The sequence below is a fragment of the Lissotriton vulgaris genome, chromosome 6 (genome assembly GCF_964263255.1).
Source record: "Lissotriton vulgaris chromosome 6, aLisVul1.2, whole genome shotgun sequence".
NCBI classification, from domain to species: Eukaryota; Metazoa; Chordata; class Amphibia; order Caudata; family Salamandridae; genus Lissotriton; species Lissotriton vulgaris.
In genome coordinates this window covers 1080041355-1080067458 of record NC_141694.1, presented here as the reverse complement: position 1 = coordinate 1080067458, position 26104 = coordinate 1080041355, and the positions used below count along the sequence as shown (strand labels likewise).

General features: G+C 45.9%; 2 protein-coding genes across 2 annotated transcripts in view; one reads left to right on the top strand and one right to left on the bottom strand.

Annotated features, from left to right (window-relative positions):
• ACSS1 (acyl-CoA synthetase short chain family member 1) overlaps nt 1-26104 on the bottom strand; it is a 1180850-nt gene that overhangs the window by 387987 nt on the left and 766759 nt on the right. The window lies entirely within an intron of this gene.
• On the top strand, nt 8513-18576 carry LOC147708441 (uncharacterized). The gene is made up of 2 exons (XM_086927146.1): nt 8513-10301; nt 14832-18576. The coding sequence occupies exons 1-2, from the start codon at nt 9171-9173 to the stop codon at nt 15855-15857; spliced, it is 2157 nt and encodes a 718-aa protein (XP_086783272.1). The 5' UTR covers nt 8513-9170; the 3' UTR covers nt 15858-18576.

Here is a 26104-nt window from a genome sequence, read left to right as displayed (position 1 = left end):
AAAGGGAACCAGAGAAAGAAAGAGTAGCCGAGAAGAAAGAGATACTAGATTAAAGAAGAGGACACGTAGAGAAGGAGAAAGAGGAAAAAGCAAGGTGAGAGAATATGTGTGAAGGTGAGGAAAGTGACAAAGAAGATAGATGAAGAAAAACATGGTGTAGAACGGGAATGCAAAACTGAATGGGATATGGAGAGCTGGGGAATCAAAGTGTGGGAGGTAGCGGGTGAGAAAATGGCAGAATTAGGAGAGAGAGAAATGAAGAAGTGGAGAAAGCGCGGAGGAATGAAACGAGAGGCATAGTTACATCATGGCGACAGGACCCCCCGCCCACAAACATACCACATACCCGCAAAATACACACACGACACTGGTGTTAAGTTGGGAAAAACTTGCTGCAGATTTATTACATACAACATTATGTAATCATGGAGGGTTATCTGACGGGCGATCCAAGGGCAGGCCGCATTCTCGCCACCTGCCCACCTGATGAGCCAGGCAGCACTGTGGCGAACCACCTGAGTGCTGCCCCTTGATAGTAATTAATTAAACTTGCGCCCCTAGTGGGACGGAGCGCAGCTAGGCAAGCCCCCGGTTGCACAGGCCAACAACCGCCCGAAGGACTACTGGGGCGCCGACACGGAGTCCCGGACCTCCCATGAGATCCAGGTCTTAGGCTCTGGCACCCCTATGTGCCTGCTGAGGTACTGATGCTGCACCTCTCTGCTTCCGGACCGCCCTGTAACTCCGCCACAGCCCGGCCGGCGGCAGCCGCAGCCGCCCGGGCCCCCCCTACTACCTACGGACCTCTACTATTTGCACCCTTTACCCTGCAGAGCTTCCTGTAAGTCCAATAGGAAAAGGTCCATACCGACCGGGGAGAGGTGAACGCCATCAGGTTCAAAATAGCCTTTGGTCTTATCCTGTATCATTTCATGCCTGATGAAACCCATACCCCTCTGCAAGGTGAATTTACGCATGTCGCTGTTTATTCTTCTCCTAGACTTCTCAATTGCTTCGCCTGACCTAGCGCCCTGCCATACCCTGCGCGGTACAATTTCGGACCACCACACCTCACAGCTTCCCACTAATCTGCCCACTTCCCCCAGGTCTAATTTCATTTTATTCAAAAGGGCTGACCTTCCCAGGTTGGTGATATCATTGCCCCCTAAATGGATGACCAGATGATGAGGAGGGGCCCCCCATGAAGCTAGGGAGTCTTTGAGTAGTGGTAGCAGGCCGCTCCAGCGCATGTCAGTCAAACCCATCCACACGCAATTAGTGTCGGTGAAAACACGCATCCAATTTCTTATGGCCGCCCAGCGGCTTAACCTTGCGACGGGTGAATGCCCCACAACCCACACTCTTGAACCTGTTGAAACAAAGGACACAAATTCACTTTATGTTCTTTATTCACATCAAAATACAACACCGCAAACACTGCACACAAAAACATAACAAATAGCCACATTGACCACTGAATCAAGGGGCAGATGTACCGCCTATAACACACAGATTCCCAGCGCCCAACTCTTTGAATGCTTGCCGCTGGCATGCCAGCGCAGGCAGCCGCCGTGGCCGCCCCTATTCTAAAAGAATGGCTGGAAAATCTCAAACCCTTCTTCAAGAAACCTGCTCTGGAGAGACATGCCATCATAACTTTGTCCATCTGATACCTGGTGAGCGGGCTTAGATCCTCATGCCTGAGGAGGTAACCTGGCACGGATGGACGCAGTGCGAGGTAAGCCCGGACTGCCGATACTGGACACCCTAACTGGTCCTGTAATGGAGCTAGCTCAATCACCACACCTTTCTTGGCCTGGTCCGTCTTGGACTTCCTGAGAGTAATGGTCAAGTTGGTGTCTACTCTGACATCTTCCCTGTCCAGCGCATCCCCTGAAATGTCACTCTTGGAGCGGGCCACTAATTCACTACTGCGAAAGGCTCCGAAAAAGGCTAGGCAGAAGGCTGCCGAGAACAAGGCCGATTCGAAATGCGTGTGGGCCACGGCTTCCAAAACCCCCAGCATGGCCTGCAGAGTGCGGAAATCAATAGGAGCTCTATTAATCGTGTATCCTAGGCTCCTCTCTAGCCCACCCCTTGAGGGCCGCCCTGATGACGAAGGACTGGGCTGGGTCCCTCAAACCTTTTAATTTCGCATCCTAGCTAACAGCGGCTAGGTGGCTACCAATCCAGGAGTGTGACCTGCCCTGCTTCTTGGCCAGAACAATGAAAGCACGCACTCTGTCTTCAAGAGGGAGGCCTGCTAGCCCCAAACCTCCAACTGCCTCGTTGAAATAGGACAGGTGGCTCCCATAACGCTTCCTGGTACTGGGCGCCAATGCTCTCTCCCCCATAAGTCTCAGTTCTTGCTCCACTCCAAGATGCGCCAGAGTGCCGGTGGGAAAGGAGTCATCTCGTTTCTCGCTTGCGGGCAGGCCACGCGAAAACGGTCCCACTGAAAACGAGAAAGGGCATCAGCTGCAACGTTAGTGTCCCCAGGAATGTGTCGCGCCCTGAATTCCATGTTGCAGCGCAGGCTCCTTCTCGCTAACTCCCTCAGCAGGGACAGGACTAACGGGCAACTGGCAGTCTGTCCATTGATGGCTTGTACAACCGCCATATTGTCCGACCAAAAGAGCACCTTTTTGTTGGACAAAATGTCGGGCCAGAGATGCAAAGCAATAACAATGGGGAAGAGTTCCAACACTGTGATGTTGGCAGTGATGCCTCGCTTGCGCCAGGCGTTGGGCCATTCCTGCGCGCACCATTGCTCGCCCAGAATTGCACCAAAGCCCTCCCTGCCTGACGCGTCCGTGAACAGGCTAAGTTCAGGACTGGCAGCCCAAGGAGCCCTCCAGATGACAGTGCCATTGAAGTTGTCTAAGAAATCATCCCACATGGTCAGGTTCTGCTTGAGCCCTGCTGACAGTCTCACAAAGTGGTGACGCTTGACTACCTTCGCAGTTGCCCTTGCTAAACGCCTGGCAAAAACACGGCCAGCAGGGATGACACGTGCCGCGAAGTTGAGTTTCCCCAGGAGGCTCTGGATGACGCCCAGTGGTGCCTTGTTCCTCCCCAGTAGGTCGCAGATGTCCCGATGCAGGTCCTGCACCTTCCCGGCAGGGAGTCTCGACACCCCATTCACTGTGTCGAGCTCGATGCCCAGGAACGTAAGCACCTGTGCCGGTCCCTCGGTCTTGCCTGGGGCCAAAGGCACCTCCAGGTGAGCTGCCAGATCCATGCAGCATGAAAGGCCATTGCTGCATTCCTCAGTACCATCCCTCCCGATGAATAAGAAATCATCCAGGTAGTGGGTAACTGCCCGAACCCCATATCTCATCGAGAGTGACCACTGCAAGAAAGAGCTGAAAGCCTCAAAAAATGCGCAGGAAACTGAACAGCCCATGGGCATGCATTTATCAAAGAAATACTTGCCTCCCCACTTGAAACCCAGCAGGTGGTGGCTCTCCGGGTGAACAGGTAGAAGTCTGAAAGCTGCCTCAATGTCAGCTTTAGCCAACCACGCCCCACTCCCTGCTCTCCTGATGATGTCTATGGCCACATCCAGTGACGAGTAACATACAGAACATGCATCCTCATCCAACCAGGAGTTGACAGAGTCCCCCTCCGGGAAAGATAGATGATGGATGAGTCTGAAAGCATCCGGCTCCTTCTTGGGGACTACTCCTAAGGGGGAGACCACGAAATCCTGGAGGGGGGGTGGATGAATGGGCCAGCGACCCTCCCTAAAGAAAGCTCTTTTCGGATTTTATCAGACACTACTTCAGGGAGGTCTCTAGCAGATTTGAGGTTTTCTGCGTCCCTGCTGACATTTGGTCCCCGGTAAGGTATTTTAAAACCTTCTACGAAGCCCTCGGACAACGTGGACCTGTCTTTTACATTGGGATATAACCTCAGCTGAGGTAGGAGGTTGGGAACAACAATTGGGGAGGGACCTTTCGAAAGCGGGGTGCCAACACATGCAGCCGCCAGGGTATCTGTTGTGGCAGGCCGAAAAGGAGGTGACAAAGGTGAGAAGTGCGGCTCGGGAGGCTGGTCAAATGGCAACGGAGGGCAGGCCGGTAGGAAACAGTCTATGTTGCTATTTATCCTGTTTCTGCTGGCCTCCGGCTGAGTCGCGCTTTTCGCATGCCGAGTGGTAGGGAGGGGAGTTGTGTACAAAGTAATTGAATAATATGGAGGGACACAGAGGGAGGGGAGAGAGTTTTGAAGGAATGTTTAAAGCACGTACATTGTTGACCACTGTTACTGACTAGATGCTACGAAATGCATACATTATCCACGTAGGTGTTTAGGAATGAACTGGAAAACCCCTAGTAAAGGGGTATTGAAAATCCTATAATGTTTGAGCCCTGTGCGCTTTTTAGTCCGATAAAGCCGTCGACGGAAACAGGCAAGCTTTTGAATAAAAAAATCACCAGCTAAAGAGCGCACACAAAGTAGTTGACACAAACACCTTCATGAATAGACACACTGCCATGAAAGGATCGCATTGTGCAGTAACTGACACAGACACATGCAGTAACATGCATGTACAGTAGGAGAGACAAGAAGCCGAGGCAGCTCTCAAACAACTGTAGGCAGTTGGGCACAGACATCTTTCGATCATACTATCAGGACCACTGCAATTATGTGGCTAGGGAGGATCAAATTAGAGTTTTCTAAATTATGGGGCAAAAAGGCAACTTTTGCAGTGCAATACGGCACATTTTGTGATTGTATCACCTAATTATTTTGTCATTTTTACACGTTATCAGTATCTAGCCAACAGTTTCACTTCATTAGCAGCAGTCTCGGACAGCCAAATAGAGCAAAACGCAAAAGAAAGATAACCAGTCAACCTTTGTGAAAGGCCTTTCACTGCACAGCAACATATGTTGCTGTGATTTTAGTAACTTTTGATCCGTTTGAGCTGGAAACAATTTTTTGTTAAATCCTGCCAATTATAAAGCCGATAATGGATTGTGTGGCAATTGCGTCAAAATCCATAATGATTTGGAAAATTAAACGGACGCATAATTTCAGTGGCCCTGATTACAATTTAACTGTATCCCCACTTGCTTACTGATCTCCTAGCAATGCAATATGGTCCCGGACTTGGTGTTGCCCCTGGTAAGACTGTTGAGAGGCACTACTCTGAAGGGGTGCGCTTGAGCAAGTGGAATAATGGCTGCCACTTCCATAACGAGGGACCTAGATGCCACAAATCGGTGATGCCAAATTACAAACAGACAAATTGCCTGTTAATTAGGGCAGGGGGCGCTTCAATCTCAAAATTCTTTTTGCTCGGAATTCCCAAAACTCTTTGCACTGGTGCAAAGCACATCCCTTGCACATCAACGCAGTTTTGCATAACGAAGAGTGTCTCATCTCGCCCCCTTGCTGTATGGAGTGCAACACAGAGCTTGTTTAATGAGGTCACCAATGGTGTCAGGTCAGCGAGAGTGTCATTGGGGTGGAAACACCCAGTGCTTTAAATGGAAAAAAATAAGTGCAGGTACTCACCAAAAGGAGCGGTGGACCGGGAGGTGGAGTGTGGGTCGATATTAGGGGCGGAGCCAGGGGCAGGGCTATGTTTTCAACCTTTCCAAACTTTATACGTAAGAAATTCTAGTGCAAAGCAAAAAAAATAGGAAGAACCTGTCCTATGGTTATGGCCCTAATAATAATAAATGTATGTTCAAAACAGTCTCTCAACTTTGCCATCAAAGCTTTGCATGCTGGAATTTTTAGAGACCCTTACTTATAATGAGAAAGAAGAACTACGAGTCCCAGCATGCAAAAGCGTTACCAGCTCAAATCTAGAACTATCTGAAAGTCTAAACCACATTCCATGAAGCTGCCTGTCACATTTGGGATAAACATGGCTTCCCATACGAAGCAGTTTAAATGCACCGAACCCAGAAAAAAAATTGTGTTGCCTTTAAAGTGTTTTTTTCTTTGAGGGTAATAGTAAAATTGGCAGCAAGGGCAGGGATTTACATTCAAGTAAAAAAATGCATTTAAATTGCTGATGAACTAACATTTACAGTCATTTAAAACAATGACATGCTCAAATGTTGTACTGCCCTGAAGAATGCGCCCCTCTTCCTCGTCCATTAGTTTTATGGTGGACTCTAAACTCCCACTGTGCAGGATCAAAGGATAAACTAAACACCATACTGCCCCACACTGCTGGAGGAGTTGCAGAGAAGCACTGCAAGATTACTGTGCCCAGGTGACAAAAGCTTCTGTTCTGGCGCTCCCGTGCGATCTCAGCTCAGGATTGCAGAACCAGAGCGGGTAGCGTGAAAAGCACTGCGGAGGCATGATAAAATGCGAGGAGCGCCACCTGTGTCTAGGCAAGGCCATCATGCGTACCGGTACTCTCCTTGGCCTAGGAGAAGTTCCGGTACTCAAGCAGCAAAAATTTAAAAGTGCTGGTACTCCGTACCGGTGAGTACCGGCCCATTTAAAGCGCTGGAAACACCACAAAGGAGTTGTAATGGTCCATGGATTATTTAATTTTGTGCCTTCCTGGAGTCACCCTGCTTGCTTGTGCTTTCCTAGCTGCCGAATCGATCATTTTTCCGCACTGTTTATTTTGCACGATCCATTTACCAAGTAGTGACATCGATCTCTGCTCAAGAAACACATCCGGGCCTGTGGCGTGTGAGAGGCTGGAGGGCGAGAGTGTTCTGCAGTGTAGTGGTGCTCTGACTGTGGCCAGTGCTGGTGTCTATCCTGAGAAATGCACAAGCTCCCGCCTCCCATTGTCCAATCAGAGGCCTGGGAGTAGCGTGAAGGCAAGGGGAGTGCTCTGGTTATTGCCACCCACTACCCTGCACCTTGCCATTGATTTCAGTGGCGCGCTGCTAAAGTCGCCTGGGGTGCAGCATAGGCGCCCATTTGAAAGCAGGCATTTTCTCCTTTCTTACGCCACTCCCTTTATGATGACATCACTCTTTCCACATTTGTGCTTCCAGGGCGAGCAATATTCCTCGCCCCGGCCCAGCACATGTGCAGGAGACCTTGTCATCGTCCATCCCTTGATGAAAACAAAACAGTCTGCGTCAGACAGAATTTAATTTGCGACACACGGAGCAGTGAGCACTTCATTCATGATTTGACACTGCTGCATTGCTTGTAGTACGTGTCTCTCTTGTCTCTTCCTCCCAGATCCTCGTCCCGACTCCTGAGGTTAGTGAGACAATGCCCCATTCGCCCCTATGCACCAGCCGCCACTGCCGAGGAGGTATGCAGTTTCAAGTTTGAGGTAATATAAATTTTATGGTCATGTTGTGTTCCCTAGCGAGTACCCCACCGACTCCATGTACGAGTTAAAAGTGCATGTAACTTCCCTCCTGTACCAGCTATGAAGACGCAAATACATTTGCGTCCAACGTTAACTTGTCCTCTTTCAGACCCACCATGAATGGGTTTGATGGTCCGTTCCTAAGTATGCTATGCCAACGTCTTTTTGAAGTGTACTCCTACGTTTTTCAGCCTGGCTGAAAGTAGGCCCTGAATCTCTGCCACCGAGCCTCTTCTCTGGCTTCTGACTGCGAGGGCCTCTGCCCAAGCAGCCCCCGTACCCGTGAACTCTGACTTACTTCTAGCGCGGCCCTCCGTGCTCAGCTCAGCCTGCTGCCTGCCAAGATTGACTATAACCTTCGAGTTATCTGTTTTCCTCCCCGAAGATACATTCCAGCCTGCTAGCTTCAGTAAACATCCTTCCTCAGCTACAGGGCTAAAGGGCCGACCTGTCTTTATGCAAGTAATTCATAGCCTCTGTTGCCATGCTTCCATGGAAGGCCCCATGCCCCCACGCTTCTCATACAGACACTCAGGCGCTTATACACGCACTCACAGCAAGTATAGAATAGCTTCTGCTCTAGAGACCTTTCTGCCCAGATAGCTTAGTTCCTAAACATCAGATATCAGATATGATAGAAGCACAAGTTGATCTGACATGCCAGACTTCTGTCTCTTTCCGTCAGTGTAAATGTCAAGTCCCCTGCACCCCGTCTATCACACGTCATGCAGCTGCGCGCGCATCCAAGCTTCCGATTTCTGCTGACATTGCAACATTCTGTTAGCACCACCCCTTGGTGCCACCCACTTGCGTCACCTATCAGTGACGTTTCTAGCACACACCCTAGTTCACGCCTAGTTTACGCCTCTTGATGATGTACTAGCACCACGTGTATACTGTTATCTTGTCTTCTCTCAGCTGTTACGCCTCTTACATTGAACATTATGATGTTAATCAAGTATATAAGCTATGTATTGTCAATAAACGCCGGCGCGCTCATCTATCCCTTCTGACATCCTGTGTGGTGGTCAGAACATGATATCCTGATTCCTTTATGAGGAATAAAACCCTTAGAAACTCTTACACCACGGACTCTGTTTTCCTTCATTTCGATTGAGTTATTATTGATTAAGTACTTACCTGCATAGAAATTAAGAGAGTAAATTAATTATTTACATCATTTTGGCGCCCGAATAGGGACCCCTCCCCCACCTCACGCGCCGGAAGGTGCGTTGCAATCCGTGTCCCCTGCCATCAGTTAGACGGACAACACGTGTACTGGCAGGATTTCCTGCATCCCCCTCTGACACACGGAGGTGACGAAGACTGCGATCAGTGCCCAGACGAGGCGGTGAGGAGTGCGGAGGATCCCGACCAGAGCCCAGCCGAAGGAAGCAAGGTCCGAGGTGTGAAGAGGCCCACCAGTTTTCCGAAGTTTTCCGAAGTTTTCCGAAGTTTTCCGAAGTTTTCCGAAGTGTTCCGAAGTTCCGAGTCGAGTCCCGTCGAGTTTCCGAGGCCTTCTGTTTTCCGTGCTTCCCGGTGAGTACCATTGCTGGGTCGTATCTAGACGGGTTTGGGTACGCAAGTCCGGTCTGCACTGTTTTTAGGCAGTGTATCTGTATCGTTTAGCAGTATATAAAGTATTCCGAATTTCTGCACTGTTACAGCAGTGTATCTGTATCGTTGAGCGGTACATTCAGAGTAGGGGGAAGTTAGCTATGTCTTTAAATGTTTCATGTGATTAATGTCGTGGTATGAATGTGATTGTTTTTTGTGCATTATTGTGTTTTTGTATAAATAGTTACAGTTGACATTAAGTATCAAGGATCAAGCATTCCAGTATCAAGTAGGCACAATGCCGTTTTTCAACAAATTAAAGCAGATAGGAACTAGGAAAGGGATGTTAGAGGAAGAGATTCCAATCCCCCCTAGGGACACTCCAGGTAATTTCATGTATAATAAGCATGGCATAGACGCCATCTTGTATCTAGAGTTATGGACAGATTATACCAAGCACCTAGAGGAAAGATACCGATGGCCAGTTAACGGAACATGGGATGCCGAGTGCATCATAAAGGTAGAAGAAATATTACGGAAAAAGAAAGCTAGACAATCTCAGAAAGACGCCATAGAATTTTGGCGTAAGGAATCACGTAAGCGTGCTGATAGAGCACTCCGTAGAGAAGACAGGCTTAAAGAATCAGAAAAGGCCCAAGAAAACGAATTAGTTACTGAGGGAATTCGAGTAAAAGTAGAACAAATAGATCGTATCCAAAATGGCAAAGTGAACAACATGTATCTTTTGGCCGATGGTACCCCTGACGCCATTTCAGAAATACCGAAAAATTTGCCGTCACCATTAGTTCCAACTAAAGTAATGCATAAGACTACTAAAGACATATTCCTAAATTCATATCTCGAAGATGTAGCGCCAGCTTACACCAATCTGCCTGTTCGTGCCCTGCCTACTGACGGGGCCGGGGGTGGTACTGCCCCCCAAGATCACTCTCAGCCAACACCGAAAAAGACTAGTTCCGTTCCGCCAGCTCCGCCACTTCCCTCACCTAAAACTGAGTTACCGAAACCACTTCAATCAGATCCTACTAAAAGACAAATTCAGATACTGACTACACACAGAGATAATGCCCAAGTTTCCGCTTCAGAAGGTGCGACCGCGGGTCTCCAGACCCCGCCACCGACTCACAGATTAAATCTCAGAGGTATGCAGAGTCCTCTTACGTACAGATCCCCCCGTTCTTCTAATTCATCCCGTCTAGATGCACTAAAAGAAAATATGTCAGTTTGTAGATACGATCCAGAACCTGGACAGGACGACTTAATGGTATTAGCGTCTTTACGGTTAAGATCTGCTACTGATAGTTTGTTATGTTATGCAGGAATGAAGGAGCACCTAGATAGAATATATGAGTTCGTTCAAACGGGAAAGGACCCCGACAGTATTAAGGATGCCCTGGAGAAACAGAAAGTTACCATGCAAGCACTGATACTACGATTTTTCATAAATTGTCTAATAAGAGAACGAGACAGGCCCGGAACAGAGCAGAGTGAATTAGATGCATTGAACAAGTGGGGTCAAAATATAGCCGACGGAAAACATGACAGACAAAATTGCATAGAGGCCATGTATAAAAAGATTAAGAAAGCAGTGATAGCAGTACACGAGAAAGAAAAAGAAAAGGCTCCCTCCGAGGAGGAAGAAGAATCTGAAGAACCAGAACCAACTACAAGTACTATAGCATATGTAGGTAGGGGAAACTACCTTAGGAAAGGTGTCCGTCCGGAAAGCAAGAGAGTTTTCTTCTCTGCCTTAACGAATCCGAATTCTGCTGAGCATCAGTTCCAGGAAACTGATAAACGGCTTCGAGATCGAGTTGGGTACCATGTACTCAATTCTATGGATGAACAAGAATTAGCCCGATCAGCGGTATCATGGGCCGAAAATGCAGACATATATAATGATGACACCGTAGCACAGACATTTCTGAACCTCTCCCCCGACGAACAGAAATTAGCAGGGGTATATATGATTCAGCACCTTCTCATTAAGTACAGAAAACATTATTCCGATCCAGGTCCCTTACATGAGACACTAGAAGCACTACTGATGGATAGATGGAGAGGCCTAAGCACTAAATTAGTTCAAATAATTCTAGAACAACGACGCAGATATGATACTTTTGTAAGTCCTGAATATGTCCCCGCCCCACCTCCAGAAAGGAAAATGTACCATATGCAGTGCGGGAGTGGTATTGAAAGTCAGAACCCCTTACGAGAAGTGCACCCTGTCATGGGTGAGGATAAAACTTTGAAACGCGTGTATGTACACACGCCTCTGACTAAATTAGAACTGTTAGAAATGAAGAAATTAGTACCATGCCATGATAAAGACCCTGCAGGTTTCCATAGAGAGCTTAAAGACATGTTATTAATGGGGGACTACACATATGATGATATCATGAAAATGTTGAAAGTATTATTGCCTACGGGTATATTCGAGAAATTAAAGGAAAAGGACTGGGAGGTGGGAGACGCAAAGATTGCCTGGGCAGAAATAGAAGACGAAGAGAAAAAACGGGTTCCAGGGTTAGGCCTTGGGGACAAAACTAAAGCATTACCAGGTTTGATAGTACAGGTCCTGCCCAGATTATTGACAACTAGAAAGGAGGATTGGGATGCAATCTCGTCCTGTAAACAGAAACATGATGAAGATACTAGCGACTTTTATTCAAGATTCGAGAAATGTTTTATTATCAATAGTGGCCTCCAGCCAAGTAGCGAGTCGTACCCACATCTTTTTGTATCAAAGTTAGTCGAGAATTCCCTACCGTTAGTTAAAAATAGAGTGTATAAAGTCGAGAGTACATGGCAAGCAAATACGCCATCCCAGATGTTACAAATGTTACAATATCACCAGAATAGAATTAGGGAAGAACAAGATCAGGAACAGAAGCGTATGAAAGACACGAAAATGAAAATGTTAGTAGCCCAGACGGTCCCATCCGACAATCACAGGAAAGGTACGACCCAGACAAGTCACGCTGCAGCTCCTGTTAAAGGGACATGCAATTATTGCAAGCAGCCAGGTCACTACGTACACGAATGTGCAGTTCTGAAACATAACATAGCGACAGGTAAAACTAAAGAGAGACCGCATCCGCCTAGACAAGATCATAACCAGCATCAGTCTACACAGAATACACAGCCCATGCATGCATCTGCACAGACAGCACAGACCGTAGCAGTACCACAGCCACAGCCCATTGCTGCAACTCAACAAGTCTCACAACAGATGTACCAGTATGCCCAGTCTGCTTACCCCGAATATTCCAGATATACATGAAACAGCCTAGAGAGGGAAGGTGGCTTGCCTCTTATCGAGATTCCTGTAGATCAAGAAGGTCCTTATGTACACAGTCAAGTATTGGGGAAAGATAGAAAGTTTTTAATTGACACAGGGGCAAGTCGCACTACAATAAGTCATGACGAAGTTCCAGGGGCACCCCTCTCAGGCTCACAAAATGTTTCCCTTGGTTTTTCAGGACAACCTATTGTAAATGAAGTATCAGAACCAGTTCCCCTGGCTGTGGGTCCATTATCACGCGTTACAGACCTGTTACTAACAAAATCATGTCCGGAAAATCTGTTAGGAATTAAAACACTGAAAGCTCTAGGAGCTATAATATGCTGCTCCCCGGAGGGGGTTAGACTCTTTCTGCGGGATTTCAAGGGTCATTACGTCCTTCGTGAGTTTGACGTCAGATTGAAAAATGTACCTGATTACCTGTGGGCAAAAGGCCCAACTGATGTAGGATGTATGCACATTACACCATACCGTGTTACCCTCAAGGCAGGTGTTGTATTACCCAGAATCAGACAATATAAGTTACCACCCGATGCTGTAGCGGCTTTACTGAAAATCATTGAAGAGCTCATTGCCCAAGGAGTGGTCGTCGAGACCGACTCCAATATCTGTAATTCACCCATCATTCCGATTCTTAAACGTACTGATCCCAATGCACCGCCAGTATATCGGCTGGTGATTGATCTTCGAGAATTGAATAAATGCATTATCCCACAGTATCCTGTGGTCCCCGATATATCATCTCTCTTGACTGCTATTGATTCAGAAGCAACGTTCTTTACTGTAATTGATCTCAAGAACGCCTTCTTCAGCGTGCCTATTGATCCAGAGAGCCAATATCTCTTCGGATTCTGTTTAAATGGACGCAGTTTCAAATTTTCGCGCGCACCTCAAGGATTCACAGAAAGCCCCAGCATCTATAGTCAAGCACTGAAAAGACAACTAGATTGTATTCAAATGCCAGTTAACACCGCTTTACTACAATACGTCGATGATCTGCTGATCACCGCACGAAGTGAGCCCGAATGTGAAAAAGCATCGCTGACAGTTTTACATTTCCTGGCTGACAAGGGACACAAGGTGTCTCCTTCGAAGCTACAATTCTGCGCTCAGCAAGTTGTGTACTTGGGTCACTTACTGTCCAAAGTGGGGAGACAGCTCACTCCCGATCGCATTCAGTTAATTGTGAACATGCCGCAACCCAAGACACAAAAGGAAGTGCGGGCCTTCATAGGCCTCACCTCGTACTGCAGACAATGGATTCCTCAGTATGCATTTCTAGCTAAACCACTCATCCAGTTAACGACACAGGAGGCAGCGACTTCGACTGTCCTCCCTTGGACTCAGGAACACACACAAGCTTTTGAAGAATTAAAGAAAGTTTTATGCCAAGCACCAGTTTTAGCGACACCATGTTACAGCAAACCGTTTACACTTTTTGTTACAGAACGTGATGGCACAGCGTTGTCTGTCCTCACTCAAGACCAAGCAGGTTCACATAAGCCTTGTGCTTATTTTTCTAGTACATTGGATTCAGTAGCTCAAGCACTCCCTGCGTGCTTAAAGTCAGTAGCAGCAACAGCGTTAGCAATAAGACAAAGTGATTCAATTGTTTTAGGTCATCAGTTAACAGTTCAAGTACCACATTCTGTAGAGGTTTTGTTAAACAGAACCCAGACTCAACACTTAACTATAGCACGACTGACAGGTTATGAATTAACACTATTCCAGCCACACATAGAAATCAGACGTTGCAGCATCCTGAACCCAGCAACACTGTTACCTACAGTTATGACAGATCCAGCTCCGCATGATTGTATAGAAATAATTAATGCAGTAACTAAGCCTAGACGAGACTTAACAGATGTCCCATTGACAAATCCAGACCTGACACTTTATGTGGATGGTTCATGCATGAGAACAAGTACAGGAGAATTAGTGGCCGCGTACGCCGTGACCACTGAAACTGAAATTAAAGAAACACATCGTATTGACACACTGTCTGCTCAAGCGGCAGAGCTCATCGCTCTGACCCGAGCTTGTATTCTAGCCAAAAACAGAAATGTTAACATATACACAGATTCCCGCTATGCCTTCGGAGTTGTACACGACTTCGGAGTCCTCTGGCAAGAACGAGGTTTTCTGACTTCCCACGGGGCCAAGATCCAACATGGCCCCCTTATCCAAGCACTGTTAGAAGCAATACATTTGCCCTCGGGCATATCAGTCATGAAGTGTAAGGCACATACTAAAGTCACAGATTCTGTTTCCCAGGGTAACGACCTGGCAGACCAGACAGCAAAACATACAGCACTGACTCGCACCCAGACTACTGATATGACAAAGACAATAGTCCAGACCCAGTGTATGGCAGTTAGAGATCCCGCCCTAGATGTAATTGATATCCAGACACATGCTACTCCAGAGGAGATAAAGAAATGGACTGAACTAGGAGGGATTCAGACAGATCAAGGTTGGGTAACGAAGGGAAAATCTATATGGTTTCTCCCCGACTCAATGGTTCAAGTCATGATAAATACAGCACATAGTCCTGCCCATCTTGGAGAGAAAGCCATGTTAGACAGTTTACAGAATCTCTGGTACAACAAACACTTACGAGCAGCAGCAAAACAGAAAGTGCGTACTTGCATGATCTGTTGTCAGTTCAATCCAGGTAAAAGTGTCCCTGTTGAGCAAGGTGGATTCCATCCTCCCGATCACCCTTTTGAAGTCCTCCAGATGGATTATATCCAGATGAATAGCTGTAGAGGATTTAAGTATGTCCTTGTAATTGTTTGTGCTCTGTCCCGCTGGACCGAAGCATACCCAGTCCCAGACTACACTGCTCCGACCACTGCCAGACAGTTGGTTCGTGAATTCTTCCCACGGTACGGTTTGCCCCGTGTCGTGTACTCAGATAACGGACAGCCGTTCTCGTCCGAGCTGATGAAACAAGTTTCCCTCTTGCTAGGATATCAGTGGAGGTTCCACTGTGTCCGACATCCCGAAGCAGCTGGCCTTGTAGAAAGGCATAATCAGACACTAAAAATCCGTCTTGCCAAGATCTGTCAGGAAAAAGGGGTCGACTGGATAGTCGCCCTGCCCGTGGCACTATTCTACATGAGAATGGTTGCCCACTCGAGATCAGGGCTATCTCCGTACGAGGTGGTCTTTGGAAGACCGCCGAATATGTGGGGGACGCCCGTTCCGAAAAAGATCACTGATATTGATTGTAACATGTTGACAGATTACCTTGCCTCCTTGATGTCTGCACTCCAATCATGTCGTTCACAGGTTGCCGCAGCCTTCCCTGACAACACCGATGTAAAGGCGAATGAGGTCCGTCCAGGGGACCTGGTAGTCGTCCGGAATTTCGACCGGAAAAGTCCGCTGGAGCCCCGCTGGAAGTCTCCAAAGACCGTTCTGCTTACCACCAGGACCGCCGTGAAAATCGAGGGGAGAAAGGGGTGGGTCCACACGAGTCACATCAAGCTATGCAATGAACTAAAAAACGGACTGAAACAGGACTCTGACTCGTCCACCCCCACCAAAGACTGTGTTGAAGCGCAAGACGTTACTGTGCCTAAAAGAGAAAAGACTCCTCAAGAACTTTTCCGTATGAAGCTTCGATCTAGCAAGTCAGACAGTTTAATTGTTTAAGTCCTCCCCTAGGTGAATCGGTTAAATAGTTTCTGATATGTATCCCCTAGATCGAGTTAGAGAGAGAGAGGAAAAGAGAAGATCATATTGCAAATTACTTCGTAGTCACTGCATAGTGACACTAATAATCATGTTTATTCTGAGCATTCTAATTATTATTGCCAGCATTCTGCTTCCTATGTACTGGCCTATTTTCAGGCGTGAACAATCTGCTTACAATGTCTCTGCTGAACACACTTTTAGTGAACTTCCCGCACATGAACTCTCTTACAGACTTGCGCTGCGCAACAATACATTCATTAGTATGTTACACCATTCCCATCAGACAAATAATGCTACAGACTGTTGGATATGTGGCCGACTCCCTCCCTACCAGAATTACAAGGGAGCTCTGCCTCTCTTTCCGTACCCATTCACTCACAATGGCTCCTGTGGAGCATGGTTTAAAATAATTAATTCTTTAGATCCTGATATTGCTGTTTTCGATGGGGGCTGGGTTTGGGGAAACTTGAACTTAGTCCTGCTCAACGTCTGTTATCCTGATAAAGAGGGACTTCCCACTCGAATAGGAACTGATCTAGAAAATGAAGTATATGGATTAGGTAATTACACAATTAGCCTTATGATCCTCACTGTTGAATCTGAAACTGCTCCAGTTCTGCCCCATATGTTAGTGTTACCAGTCACAGGTGAATTATGTGTTAGCAAGAAAGGTTCAGTACACGTAGGTCATAGTAAATGCACTACTGTGGTCGAGTTCAGTGACCATGGTAAATCGTCTTTTAAAGCTACCAGTCATTCCTACTTTGTTTGTGGTCATACCGCATACATACGTTTGCCTCCAGATTGGGATGGTACCTGTTACATTGCCTTCCTTCTGCCACCTGTTTTTCTAGCTCCCCCTGATTACCATAGAAATACGAATCTAGCACCAAATAGACCCAAAAGAGATATTCCCCTTGTCGACTACACCGAAACGGCATGGGAACAGTACACTGATTTCAATAAAGGATTCTTTTTCTTCCTAGGTCCTGTCCAAAACAGTAAATTAATACGCAGATTAACGAGAACACTTGAAGCAGTAGTGAACGAAACTGCCTCCGCTCTAGGTAACTTAACAGAGGAGCAGTCTGCTATACGGACTGTTGTCCTTCAAAATCGTCTTGTGATTGACGTCATCTTGGCAGATAGAGGTGGAGCTTGTAAGGTCATCGGGTCAAGCTGCTGTGTTTTCATTCCACAAAACGCACCATCTGTCTATCAAGCTATCACCCGTTTACATAAAATTGCAAATCAGATACATCAGAATCCAGGCACCTGGACTTGGTCCGGTTGGTTCTGGACTACGTTAACAGCTTGGGGATGGAAGATCTTATCCTTCCTAGGCATTGGTCTTGTTATAGTATTCAGTTGTTGCCTATGCCTGCAGTGTGGGCCAGCGATATGTGGACTGTGTGCCACATCCTGCATTGAGCATTCCAGTTGCCTCTCAAACAGTCAAAGAAAGAAAGACGAACATATAATGTTACAAGAACAAACCGATCGATTTATGAGGATCGATATATCATGAAGGGTCCGTAGGGAACAAGGAGGGAATGAGGTAATATAAATTTTATGGTCATGTTGTGTTCCCTAGCGAGTACCCCACCGACTCCATGTACGAGTTAAAAGTGCATGTAACTTCCCTCCTGTACCAGCTATGAAGACGCAAATACATTTGCGTCCAACGTTAACTTGTCCTCTTTCAGACCCACCATGAATGGGTTTGATGGTCCGTTCCTAAGTATGCTATGCCAACGTCTTTTTGAAGTGTACTCCTACGTTTTTCAGCCTGGCTGAAAGTAGGCCCTGAATCTCTGCCACCGAGCCTCTTCTCTGGCTTCTGACTGCGAGGGCCTCTGCCCAAGCAGCCCCCGTACCCGTGAACTCTGACTTACTTCTAGCGCGGCCCTCCGTGCTCAGCTCAGCCTGCTGCCTGCCAAGATTGACTATAACCTTCGAGTTATCTGTTTTCCTCCCCGAAGATACATTCCAGCCTGCTAGCTTCAGTAAACATCCTTCCTCAGCTACAGGGCTAAAGGGCCGACCTGTCTTTATGCAAGTAATTCATAGCCTCTGTTGCCATGCTTCCATGGAAGGCCCCATGCCCCCACGCTTCTCATACAGACACTCAGGCGCTTATACACGCACTCACAGCAAGTATAGAATAGCTTCTGCTCTAGAGACCTTTCTGCCCAGATAGCTTAGTTCCTAAACATCAGATATCAGATATGATAGAAGCACAAGTTGATCTGACATGCCAGACTTCTGTCTCTTTCCGTCAGTGTAAATGTCAAGTCCCCTGCACCCCGTCTATCACACGTCATGCAGCTGCGCGCGCATCCAAGCTTCCGATTTCTGCTGACATTGCAACATTCTGTTAGCACCACCCCTTGGTGCCACCCACTTGCGTCACCTATCAGTGACGTTTCTAGCACACACCCTAGTTCACGCCTAGTTTACGCCTCTTGATGATGTACTAGCACCACGTGTATACTGTTATCTTGTCTTCTCTCAGCTGTTACGCCTCTTACATTGAACATTATGATGTTAATCAAGTATATAAGCTATGTATTGTCAATAAACGCCGGCGCGCTCATCTATCCCTTCTGACATCCTGTGTGGTGGTCAGAACATGATATCCTGATTCCTTTATGAGGAATAAAACCCTTAGAAACTCTTACACCACGGACTCTGTTTTCCTTCATTTCGATTGAGTTATTATTGATTAAGTACTTACCTGCATAGAAATTAAGAGAGTAAATTAATTATTTACATCAAGTTAGTGCAGTGCTTAATTTGAGTCGGTGGTTTCCAGTGCTGGTCACTGGCACTTAATTGTCAACACTGGCGCTTGTGACAGTCTGCCACTAGGTGGCGCTGTCTGGCTAATTTAGAGATGACTACAACAGCAGTTAATTATTAATTCAATCTACATTAAAAAATTACTATTACCTGTCGCCTAAGCCATTCTTATGGCTTTGGGGGCCTGAAACAGTCTGAATTGTCACACTTGAAGGAGTGTGATGGTTAGTATAGGTTGTTACTGTCGATGGCTGCACGGGCAATGTGTGGTGCAAGCTGCAGTGGCCTCCTGACGAGAGCCCTGGCACATATGTTTTTTAAAAATTAAACACCGACGCTGTTTCAAATCCATTATTTGTGTGACTCCTGTGATGGGTTATATGTGTGTTGGTGTGCTAGGTAAGCATTTGAATATCATTTCTTGAGGTTTTTTCTGTTCAGTGCAATTCATTCTTGAAGTAGAATTTGGCCCACTACTATATGCAGATTTCTTGTGTACATGTTCAAGGTTTTTTGTGTACAGTGTGCTGCTTCTTGGATGTTAGCGTTCAGTGTCATGATGGGTCAGTCACTTATAGTCACATAGGCAAGGGATAAGGCTGGAATTGAGTATATGGAGGCATAAGCTGCTGTGTACAGAGAAGCAGGAGAGAGGTCTGAACTATATGCTGGCTGTTGAGAGTGTCACATTGTCAGTGGATTGCCTATCTGTACTTTGATGTTTTTGATTTGCTCAATGCGATGGCACATGGATCTCGAGGATTCTGGACTGAGGGCCAGATTTAGAGAGTGGCAGACGGTTTACTCGATCACAAAAATAACAGATATCCCATCCACTCTATTACAAGTACCAAAGGATAAAATGCACTTATAATATGGGGAACTGGTTTAATCCGTCACATTAATGATGGAGCATTGCATCCATCAAAATCTAGATCAGGTGAGTTTGAGAGGAATGTGCATGCAAGTGGTCCTGAAATGCTGCATGAGAACTACATTGAATAATGTGCCACAAGTAGTATGGTGTTGATACCCACCCTCCAAATTAACAACTGCAGATAAGTCCAGACAACAGCTGTGTCTCAGAAGCACCAAATGCCAAAACAAATGCAATTTCTACTTTAATTATCTCTTTAAAAAATTGATAACGAAATGAAAAACTGAAGTAAAATGCTCATAAGCACCCATAGAGGCACCGAACTCTCACCACTCCAAACCCTGGGCTGGCAGTCTGTGGAAGGTATCAGCATGTTCTCCAGAGGGTACAAGGCTGTCCCACAACACAATAGTCATCATCAGCTCAACCTTTTATCTCCCAAGAGAAGGCCTTGCCTTGTATCCTGTGACAACAGGCAAGGATGGGGAAATTCCAGCATATAAACCAAAACCTGATCCGTCCATTGTTGTATTTCTCCAGAATTATAGGGATAGCAGAAGTAACCTCACATGGTCAATGTTTGCACCAGTTGATTGGGGCTAATGTTTTTTGCATGTGAGTTGGCACAGATTTTGTTTTTGCACTTGGTGAAACCATCAGTGTCAAATTGTAACGCAAAGACTGTAGAGATTAGCATATGTTCAGGATATTAGAAAGGGCATGATGTTGGAGTTACAAATTACTCAATGTTTACAGAAACATATCCTACCTGGATGAAAGTTGCTTCACATAACTTCAATGTTTTCAGGATGTATGAGAATTTAAATTCACAGATAATTAGCAACAGGTAAATGAACCAAATCAATGAAAATAAAGAGTGATTTAGGCCCTCAGTGAGATTCCATTTTCTTGTATAAATTCAGATTTCCATTTGTTACTTTGAAGCATGTTCATGTGAATTCTTCTACGATTCAAGATTTGCTTATAGTGCTATTAAGTGTTGAATGTAGACTTAAAGATGATTTAAAATTTACAGATGATATTTCAAGATTTGTAGAAATATACGAGCTTAGAATTGATATGCATTACTTCAGATTATGACCTGAGCGGGATGAAATGATCAGGGTGGGGGGAATATAAAGTATATCATCCCTAAACTAGGAGATATCTCAGCTAATTCATTAGATCTGTAGCTTTCTTGGGCAAGTATTCAGTTGGACTGAAAGATCCCTACTACAGGCTCAACAACTAATTATTAAGCAAACATACAGGGGTTCCACATTAATGAAGCTCTTCCTTGACCTTTATGACCTTTGTGCCCTATGCGATCAGTTGGTTGTACAGCAAGAAAATGCCTTCAATGGCTGGCGTTTGATGCACAAGGTGGATAGTGTTAATATTCAGAAATAGTGAAATAGCAAAGTGAAAAAAGTGACTCTCTGCTGTCCTGGAAAGTGGAAAAAGCTAGAAATTTACTTCGGCACTGTTACATTTTGAGCAGGTTTTGGACTTTATTTTCAGTTCTCTATGAATGATTGCCGTAATCCTAGAAATGGTTACAAGTCCTATATTTTCAGGAGTACTCACATGCATTATACTTCATGTGCAGTACAGTAACAAGGTGTGCACTTTTTCACATTTAACTTATATCTTTATTTCTCTAGGAAAACATGTTCTGCAGTGAAAAACCCGTTTTACTAAACCTCAATGTCTTAACATGCGCTAACCTTGCAATCCAGATTCAACATGAGCGATGTGTGCTTCCACATTTCTCTGAACAACAGAGCCAACCTTACACTGAAACCAAATGCAGATTTAAAGTGGACTCTAAGAATGGGAAAAGAATGAGAAACCTAGGATGATCTACACTGCAAGATTATTGATACCTAAAGACAAGAGAAGGCTTTTAGGATATTGCTATTATACTGATTTACATCTCATTACTGATGAACAAGTTACTTACCTTCGGTAACGATATATTTGTAAGAAACATAGGTGAGTTATAGATTCCTCACCTTAGAATATCCCCCAGGCGTCAGACTTGATCCAGAAAGTTTTTCGTCAGTAGTATCCCTGCGCATCGGTAGGTGGTGTCGGTCGACTCTGTGTCCGTCGTCGGCGTCGTGGTCGACGGGATGAAGTCCCGGAAGTTACTTAGACGCCATCCACGCGTGCTGACGTCATCTGTACACGACTTTCCACGCCAGGAACGCAGACCTATGCAAGGCACTGACCACTGGTGCACAAAACTAGGGCCCTGAAAGGATGTCCTTAACCCTAGAAATCAGTTCGCAGAACGGGTAGAATGGGTGGGGCAGTAAGGAATCTATAACTAACATATGTTTCTTACAGATATATCATTACCAAAGGCAAGTAACTTGTTCATCTTAAAGAAAGAGTTAGTTACAGATTCCGTACCTTAGAATAGATACCCCAACAATACCAACCCCGAGGTGGGTCTGTGAACCAAGATCACACCAGAAAGTCCTGAAGAACAGAACAGCCAAAGAAGCCGTCTCTCCGGACTTGGCTGTCCAGACAGTAGTGTCTCACAAACGTGTGCTGCAATGCCCAGTAGCTTGCCTGACAGATGTCATTGAAGGGGACTCCCCGTCCCAAAGCAGTAGTAGCTGCCGTTGCCCTGGCAGAATGGGCATGCAGCCTCATTGGAGGCCCCTTCATAGCCAAAGTGCAACAGGCTTTGATGCACAGAAAGATCCACCTAGAGATGGTCCATTTGTGCACGGCCCAACCTCTCTTAGCGCCCATGTATCAAACAAAGAGCTGGTCGTCCACCCGGCATTGTTTGGTGCAATTCAAATAGAAGGGGAGCGCACATTTTGGATCTAGATGGTGGAGCCTCTCTTCTTCTTTTGAAGGATGCGGAGGCGGAAAGAAGGTGGGCAAAGTGATGGTTTGGCCAATGTTAAATGAAGTGACCACCTTTGGAAGAAAGGAATGTTGAGTTCTGAGGATGACCTTGTCCGGATGACCAACCAGAAAGGGAGGCTTAGAAGACAGAGCCTGTAGCCATTTACCCTGCGTGCAGAGGTGATGGCCACCAGAAAAGCAGATTGAGAGTTAAGAGCCTGAGAGGACAGTCATGTAGCAGCTCGAAGGGAGCGCACATAAGATAGGTTAACACTAAGTTCAAGTCCCACTGAGGCATTACGAAGGGAACAGGAGAAAACAGATGAATAATGCCCTTAAGAAATCTATTTACAACAGGGGACTTGAAAAGAGAAGGCTGATCAGGAAGCCTGAGGAAGGCTGAAGTGGCCGAAAGGTAGCCTTTAAGAGTGTCCAGAGCAGAGCCCTGCTGGGCCAAAGACAGAAGAAACAAAAGAACTTCAGAAAGAGGGGCAGAAAGGAGATCCACTGCCTTTGCTCTGCACCATCCCACAAATTTGTTCCATCTGCAGACATATACCGTCTTAGTGGAGGGAAGCCTGGCTGCCAATATTACGTCACAAACCTTGGGAGGCAAATCAAATTACGTCATCTGCTGCCACTCAATCTCCACACAAGGAGATGGAGGCTGGACAGGTTCGGGTGTAGGACCATCCCCTGCTGCTGCAACAGAAGATCCTCCTGAAGAGGCAGTCAGATGGGAGGATCGATGGCCATGTTGAACAGCTCGGGATACCAGACTCTTCGTGCCCAATCCAGAGCCACAAGAATGTCTTGGGCCAGCGCTTGATCTTCTTCAGCCCTCTGGGCAGAAGTGGGTTGAGCAGAAAGGCACATAGAAGACCGCAACTCCATTCGCGACGAAAAGCGTTGCCTAGCAAGTGACGCCTTGGAAATTCCAATGCGCAGAACTGCTGACATTGCGCATTCTCTTTGGTGGCGAATAGATGTAACCAAGGCTCTCTCCACTGCAGAAAGATACCATGCACCACCTCAGAGTGAAGACACCATTCCAGGGGCAGTAGTGACATTTAAAAGTGGTGAGGCGCAAAGTGATTTGCATACATCACCGTAGCGAGCGAGCGTAGCGAGCGAGCCTGAAACTCAAAATGGGTGTTTGCGGGGGTTACCCCCCCCAAGAACATTTTGAAAAAAAAGAAGAAAAATCGTGCATTTTCAAGCAAATTTGAGAAAGCAGGAAGGTTAATAAAGCAATTGTGAAAGTGCAGATATTACATTAATAGATGGCATAACATAGGTAGCTGCTTATTCAGTATAACCACAGAGCTTCATACATTCCGTCCTATTATGCTCAGGTGCTGAATTCAGACTATAAGACTTTCATGAGCACCAGTTTCGTAACATCAAAGTGAACCCCTAAGTCCAAGCATTTATTTAACATTGCTTAGCAGTCTGTCACCAGAGTCAAAGGAAGCAAATATTTTATGTATGCTGCTGGAAAAACCTCCAAAACCTGCCAACTTCCTCTTAAGTGATGTCTGACTCCTGAATGGCAAAGACACCCACTTGCATTAAATATGTCTATCTCTGTGGCAAGAACCGGCTACATGGTGCACACAAAGATCACTCTAAAAGTTATGGGCACACCGAGTCCACCTCGAAAATTAATACCAGCTTGAAATACCATGTTTTAACAGTGTGGCTTACGCTCGCACCATGCACAGCTTGAGGCAATTAAACAAAGGCATGTCAGTCGCAATGATTTAGATTATTAGCTTTCACAAATGTATTCCAACAATCAATGTCATACATAACAGCGCCATGAGACCCAACAAGGTGATATGTCTGCGCTCAATAAAAACCATTAATAATAATAATAATACAGGGCTCTCTCAGTCTTCCTAGTTCCATGCTGGTAACTAAATGATCGCAGGGAGTAACCTGGGCCTTGTGTTGGAGTCAACTTATGACTGAGTCAAAACTTCAAGAGCGTCAGGCACATGGGGCTTAGAGCTGCCAATGGGCCACCCTGGGGAACCTATGTGGCCAAATGTAAGGCCCATGGGACAAAAACAAGCCAAACACTAAAAGCACCTCCTAGCGGTACAAAAGACAGCCTTTTCAACCGTAAACACAGTACATTATGCACAATACTTATCTTGCATGGTATGAGACACATTTTTGGATTCAGCATTTAATCAAAAGCGCGTGTCAGACCAACCAATTAATTGGATATATTGTCTCCCAAGAATCCATCTCCTGGATGACTTTGCACTGTGCTATAGCCAGGGCCACTGGAATTATGAAGAATGGAGGGCCTAATTATGTGGCAGGCTTAGTAAATTATGCAACAAGAAAAAGCAAATTATGCAGCGTAATGCTGCATATTTTCTGATAGTATTTCTTTATATTTTTTTCAATTTTACACCTGTTAGCACTGTCTGGGCATTTGTTGTACCTCATTAGTACCTGTTTAACACCCTAATATAGCAATGAGCAACAGAAATTTGACCAGTCAAGCTTGCAAAGGGTCTTCCACTCAACGGCAATATGTGTATCTCCGTTTTCAACCATTTGAGCCAAAACACATTTTAATTTGTTAAAGTCAGCAGATTAGGCGGCAGATGATGAATTATGTGGCAAGTCTCTAATTATGCGAAAATCGCCACAGCCGCACAACAATACATTTCCATTCACTCTGACTATACCTAATAAAGTAGAATTAATTCGCCTGCCCATACCGTTTTCCTTTCAGCTTTCTCTGACAAGGTCCTAGTCACATCTGTCTTGTCGAGCATTGTTGATGCACACTGACGGTATTGGCATCCGTTCCCCATTAACCACAAGCTGCCCGGTGAACGGGTCCATCGCAACCTCTAACAAGGAGATGCACATTGGAGGCTGACAATGGTCAGAGTGTATGACATGCAGGTGGGGCAGTGTGATGGATTGTGCTGTAAACTGCACACATGATAGGTACTTTGGAAACGTATGAGGGTTTAATGTGCATGAAATGCATAGTGGGTATTTCTAAATACTCTGTGCACATGTTATGCGCAGTAGACACTGCTGTAGGCTCGGTGCCTTTAAAATGCATATTAACTATCACCAGAGACCCCCCCCTCTTGTAGTCACATTGGACGCTGCCAGTTGCCCTTTTACCATGATATGCACATTAGACACCTCTGTATGCTTTGTACACAAGATATACACATTGTCACCTCCACATGCCTATGCCGGGTCCGCAGCCCTGAAGGCTAAGCAGGGCAGGGGTGCTATACTAAACATAGAAGTGGCCCAGTGAGGCAGTATATGAGAGAGTTCAGGCAGAAATCCAGAACAAAGACACCTTATGTATAAAATCAGTGCCACTTTGAGCGGAGGTCCTTCAACCACTACCTCTCTCAATACTGTTCAACAATCAGAAATACTTTTTTTTTTTTTGGCGTAAGACATTTATTGTGTAGAATGGAAGTTACACTGCGTCGCGCCAACAACCCGGAGGCAGGTCGCTATATAGGTAAATGCCATACAGATAAAAAGCAGTCATGGAGAATCTTATGGCCCACCATGTGATGTACCACTCAGGATTAACATGCAGTAAAGCTGAAGGCGTGTAGTAAATGAGTGTAACAATAGTCAGGTAATTGGTCTC